Source organism: Pipra filicauda, unplaced genomic scaffold (genome assembly GCF_003945595.2).
Source record: "Pipra filicauda isolate LSUMZ 115617 unplaced genomic scaffold, ASM394559v2 scaffold316_size853178_pilon, whole genome shotgun sequence".
Classification (NCBI taxonomy): Eukaryota; Metazoa; Chordata; class Aves; order Passeriformes; family Pipridae; genus Pipra; species Pipra filicauda.
In genome coordinates, this window is record NW_024104439.1 from 469,098 (window position 1) to 475,097 (window position 6,000).

The 6,000-nt window shown below is 42.1% G+C and overlaps 1 protein-coding gene across 2 annotated transcripts in view; it reads right to left on the reverse strand.

Annotated features, from left to right (window-relative positions):
- TAPT1 (transmembrane anterior posterior transformation 1) overlaps positions 1-399 on the reverse strand; it is a 51,454-nt gene extending 51,055 nt beyond the window's left edge. For both annotated transcript variants that reach the window (XM_027729432.2, XM_027729431.2), the window contains exon 1: positions 152-399. In XM_027729432.2, coding sequence (XP_027585233.1) covers positions 152-362 — 211 coding nt within the window. In that variant the 5' untranslated portion in view covers positions 363-399. The remainder of the gene's footprint in view (positions 1-151) is intronic.
- Positions 400-6,000: the final 5,601 nt, after the last annotated feature.

The following is a 6,000-nucleotide window of genomic DNA, read 5'->3' on the forward strand; positions in this document are numbered from 1 at the left end:
CGGGCGGCGCTGTGAAAAGCCAGCGCTGGCCACCCCCGCCGGGCAACACCGCCTCGGCCACCCCGGTCCCCCGTGAGAGCCACCGCCGCCCAGGGCCCCGCGCTGCCGCCCGCAGGCCGCTCCCCGCGCCGCCGCCGCCGCCGCCCCTCACCCGACAGGCTCCTCTTCTTCTTCCTGCCCCGGTCGCTCTCGTAGAAGCCCAACGTCTCGGTTCGCTGCTGCGGAGACGGCTGCCCCGGGCCGGCGGGGGGCGGGCGCGGGTCGCTGCCGCCCCAGAGAGTTTTGGGCTCTCCGCGGCCGCCGTCCTGCCGCCCGTCCCCGGCGGTGCCCGGCGCGGTGGCGGCGTCGGCCACGCCGGCCATGTTCGCCGCCCGCTGCGCGCCCGCCGCCCCCGCGCCGCGCGCCTGCCGCTGACTCATCACCGCGCGACAGCCGCGGGACCGGCCGCGCGCCGCTGCCCCGCGCGCGGGGGGCGGGGGCGGGGCCGTCGCGGCGCCATCTTGTGCCGCTGTTAACCCTTCACGGGCCGGGGGTTCCTCTTCGCGCCTCTCTCTGTGAGGCTCCCTCTGGTTTTGTGGATCCTGCAGGGCACAAATAACGCTATTTGCGTTGGGAGACAGCTCTAGGCTTTGTTCGTAAACTGGCTGTGATGGTCACGGTTTAACACACACCCCCCCAACACGTGGGGCTGGGGGACAGCAGTTCAAAGCAGCTGGAAACAACGTGATGAATCCACCTTGAGGCATGCAAATAAAAGACCTTGTTCAAAAAATGGAAAGCGGGCGGTGAATTATTAACTCTAAAGCCAACAGGGGTCCGATGAACTGCAGGACACGGGTTGGCCTGGACAGGGCTCTTGAGGTCACAGCCCCGCGCTGCCCCGGCTGGGACGGCGCTGGGAGGAGCCGCGGCTGCCGAGCCCACGGGGAGCGGCGGGAGCCCCCCGGCCCACAGGGAGCTCACCAGCCCCTGCAGGGCTTGAGGAGCCCGCGGAGGTCACGGAGCCCCCCCAGCCCGAAAACCAGGTCTGAAAGCATGCGGTTCCTGAAGTGCTGAGGCTGGAAATGCTGTTCGCTGCTGGCAGCGTCGTACTGGCGGTGATGAGGCTTGCCACAGACCATACTAATGAAAACTAACTGTTCCTGCAGCAAACCGCTTATAATTAATACACAAGCAAACAAGAATATAAGTAGCAGGCAGCTTACACGTAACAGTGAAGCACTCGGTTGCAGGGCAATTCACATGGGCACGAAGACAAAATACCTGGCCTGAATTTCAAGTACAAGATCTCCTTCACATTCAGTTCTTGTGTTCTTATCAGGCATTCACAGGCCAGATGCAGTCAGCTTAATATTTAGCCACTCACCCTGGGAAAACAAAGAATGCTTTATTCTTTCTTTGCAAGGCCATAGTAGTTTTCCTTTATAACTCTTAAGTTATAAAGTTGTCCCAAAGAGCATTCCAGGCTTTGGATAGACTAGAGGTTCGTGTTTCCATTGCCTTTAGTGGTTCTAAATGCCCCAAATCTGGTAGGATTAATCTAAATCTTGTATTTTTGGGCAGTAGAGCACTTTTTACAGGAACTCATACTGTGTAATAAGAGAATCATATAGGGAGCTAATAGTGATAACTACTACACATTATCAATTTGGACTTCTGTCTTTTCTCTGTGGATGTAAAAGGCAGTTGGAAAAATAGGATGTAGAACAAAGAACTCCAAAAATAGCCGACAAATTACCTCAGTTGAAAGCTGCTGCAGTCTGTGCAAAGTTATATGACAAACTGGGAGACATTCTGCTTCTCTCCTTCCAACTCTGTATAAAGCTTCTATCCATCCATAAGATGCGCTTCATGATATTTAAGGACAACAAATTGTCACAGCCTTGTTATCAGTCTTACCAAAAAGAAGGTCCTTGCAGCATCAAACATCATCTAACAACCAGGCACACTGAGAAGCTATCTAATGAGTTGCCAGCATCACTTGTGACAGCACATACATTTTCTGTTCAGGGGTTGACCCAAGATAACCTTGCTTAGTTTACAACATCTTCCAGTTTTGTGCTTGAAGTAGTTCAGCTGAAGGCACGATAATAGTATGACTGCAATATGGTTCAGCTAAGAATTCACTCGTCTCTTTGGCACTTCAAAACCACACTGAGTAGCTATCCTCAAGTTTCTACCCATGGAATCCTTCTGTATGCTTTTTTCTGTATTTATGTACAGTTTATAACCATCATTGGCTGAATTTATAATATATTCTTTTTCACATGCAAATATGTATATATTTCAAGTGATATTTTGGCACAGTGACCACTTCCAGAAGGTTAATCCAACTGCAGCAAAATCCAGTTTTTATGTATTTGAGTCCTTGAACTAGGGGGGAGAAGTTGTTTGGTGACGAATGTTAGCAGTGTTCATATAGGAAGTAGTGGTTCATTATGATACCTACGGTTGGGAGTTATCTGGCACTGTCTGCTGTTTGGGCACAAAAAGCAGTACTTTTTTGCTTTCCATAGCTTATCTGCTATGAGACATGCTGTGGAGTGACTCTGCAGCGGGTCAGAATCTGCTTTACAGTTTCATAACCGTTCACCAATCTTTTCCTGAAGAGATTTTCCAGAGCAAGACACAGTCCTGTCTATGTTCCCACAGCTGCAGTTCCCCTTTTTTCCCCAAAAGATAATCAGCAGGTGGAGAGGAAAGGGAGGATTGTTTCAAAACAATGACTATGTGCAGGAAAAAAACCAGTTTCATTCATAGAACAGCAAAAACGATTAGTATAGTGAATACAGTCCAGGAAGTAAAGGCTACTTGAATTTTATTAGAAATGTCAGCACGACTGGTCTTCGGGGCTTTGCATAAGCTTATTTTTTTGCCTTAAATTTTCTATTCATATAGATTAATGTTTATCTACCTTTAAAGTATATTATATATAATCATCACAGAGGGATTTTTGCTCATTTGATATCAGGAAATTTTTTCAGGCACTTTTAAGTATTAAAATTTTATAGTGTCCAACTCAGCTGTGCTTTAGTCCCTGAGTACTCATTGCTACAACTGCTTTCTCTCCTAGTGAGGATGGTCTTTTTCTGAAGAACATTTTACTTGGTTTACAACTCCTTCTTTTTTTGTAATGGATCTTTTTCCCCCATAAGACCCAACAAAAGGTCATTAAGAAGAAGATTCAGAAAATGGATAAAAATTGTTTTCATAGTGCTTTTTGGTGGCAGAACTTTGTTGTCTTTTCAGACTTTGCCATCTGTGTCATCTACTCCCACCAACTCAGATGATCCCCTCTTAACAGAGATGGCATATCAGTGATGTGTGCTAAAAAGAGGTTAAGATCTTTTTAGAGAGTAATACAAACATGGAAAAAAAATCTGTCAACAAAATTATATCTCATATGAGATGCAAATTGTGGACATAGGTTAGGAAATGTGAAAGAAGTATAGAGAAAAGTTTGGAAACTCAGTGTACTACCAAGAAGAGGTAGGTGAAACTGGAGAACATGTTAACTAGCAATAAAGAAGATGCAGGTGTTAAAGTGATGGTAGTAACAATGAATACTCACAGCAGTATGAAACAATTATGAGTAACTACAATACTCATAACCATGAAAACATCTGCTATCTTTCCATTGTAAGCTTTTTGTTAGTAGGGGTCAAACTTCTTTAGACTTTGCAATATTGTTTAAAACAGACTAAATACTAAAAAGGTATGGTTTAATGGTTTAATTTCTTGAGTATCCTTCAGGAATTATCTTGGATTATTGTCTTCACTGTTTTCAATAATTTTTCGTTTTTGAAAGTGTCATTGCTGAGTACACCTTCTGTGAGGAGGCACGTCAACAAAACTTGTGGTGAATTCAAAGTACAATGATGCCAATTTCTTTCCACAATAAAATATTTTCAGGTCCTTTTGTAATATAAACAATTTATTTTGCATTAGATTTGTGACTTTTAGTTCATCGATCCACTTATTATGTGGGTGCATATTCATTCTACTAAAGGCAATGAATCTCTTAGCAACAACTGATACTAGCAAACTTAGTTCTAAATCTCTCAGAGTCGCAGCTGTCATATATTTGCAAGGTACAAAAGTATTGGTTAGAAATATAATCTAATTCTGTCTCAGTCAGTTGTGTTTTGGTAGCTGAAGTTAAAAATATCTGTTTACGCCCACAGGAGAAAAATCATGTAAAGACTGTTTCCTTCATCTTGTGTTCAACATCTAAGCAGTACATTAATGTTTGCATGGGATAATCTTCACTATGAAAAATAAGCAGTATAAGAAATTGCTGTATACACACTAGTAACCTAAGTGTTTCCCCCCCCTTTTTTTTTTTAAATCTCAATAGAAAATATACGATTCTAGAGTTTATCATATTTTTTCCTGAGTTGTAGGCTCACTAAAGATTAGGTTGATTCCTAGGTAAGCTAAGGGCATTACTCAACATCAGCATGTCCTTGAATAATGAAAGTACAAATCATATTATGCAATACCATAGTACCTGAAAGTCAGGTTTGACTTCTCACTGGTACATTTCCATTATTTGTTTGCTTTAGAAACTGTATTATATAGCACAGGAGCTACTGCACAGTTAAAATCAGTGGTGCTTTCCGATGACACCATGATTTTCCACACCTGCCATCTTTGAAATTTTTGGAAGAAATAATTCTTTTCAGACACTTTTGTATGGTATTTTATCCTGGGACTATAGTTCAAGCAGGATTGAAGGGCAGAGGTACTGAAAGTTACTTCAGTATTACAGGTTTTTAAATGCATGCTCACATTATCTTAAAAATAAAATTGAAAATATTCTTTGATTTTGTTGACTTCTAAGAGTTTCCTAGTGTAATATTTTTTATATCTCTTTTCCTGTCAGATATCTTGATTATTTTTTTTTTAAACAAGCAAATACTTTTTCTGTGACCATCAGTGACAGTTTTTTTTCCTGCTCATGGTATGATCTCCATTTCCCAGTGTCAAGATTTCTTCAGGGTTTATATATCCTTATCAAAATGCCACAACTAATACTTAAACTGCTGAATCTATTGGAGTCCAGATATCTGAATCTCTGATGCCCTTTATGTAAAAAAACAGCAAAGGTTCTTTTCAACATCAACATCACTGAACTCAGTGATATGTGGGGCATTTCCCCATAAGGTTCACACATTTGAAAGTAAAGTAGCCCCAAGATTCCTAAATCTCTTCAATTCCAAGTTACTTTTATCACAAGCTTCACCCTGAGATGCTGTAAGAAAGGTTTTGTAATCTCTTCTTTCCTCTTTTTTTTCATGTTACATATCTGTAGCTACATAACATTTAAAGATGGCTCTATACATGGCAAGATAAGTTTAAGTGTTATAAAAAAAGAGTGCAGCTGCCTTTGACTGCATCCTCAGCTGCTTCCTCAGCAAAGCTTAAGACAGACGTGAGGTGTGAGAGGAATAGGTGGGAGGAAATTGGTGAAGAAAATAAAGATGGAAAGATACTTATAAAGAGCTCCAAAAATCATGAAATGGGAACAGAAGAGCAACTGGAGTATTGTCTCTTAACATCAGTTCCTTGTACCTAAAAATGAAACACCCAGTATTAGAAAGTGATTGGTGTTTTGGTATCAGAAAATGTTGCCTGTAAAGTATGTAATTTATGTAAGTTTCCTAATATATAAGTTTCAGTCTACCATTTCTTCATTTTTTTCAGGTTCAAGTAGCAAAGGTGAACTCCCAAATTTAGAGTGTCAGGGTGACTGAATTTACAATACGAGTTTTCAGTCTTGCCAAACCCAAGTGGAGATGGAAATCTGTGTTATAAGAATCATTAGCAATCAGGATTTCTGTAAATGGTCCTATTGATTTTAATTAGTTGAAAGTCTCAGCTCAGCAAGAGTATTTCCATTATAATAATGTATGAAGACAGATATATGTATATATACACACAATTAGATTGTGAGATCTCTGGATAGGATCTTAAGTCTCTCATTTCTGGAAAGCATCT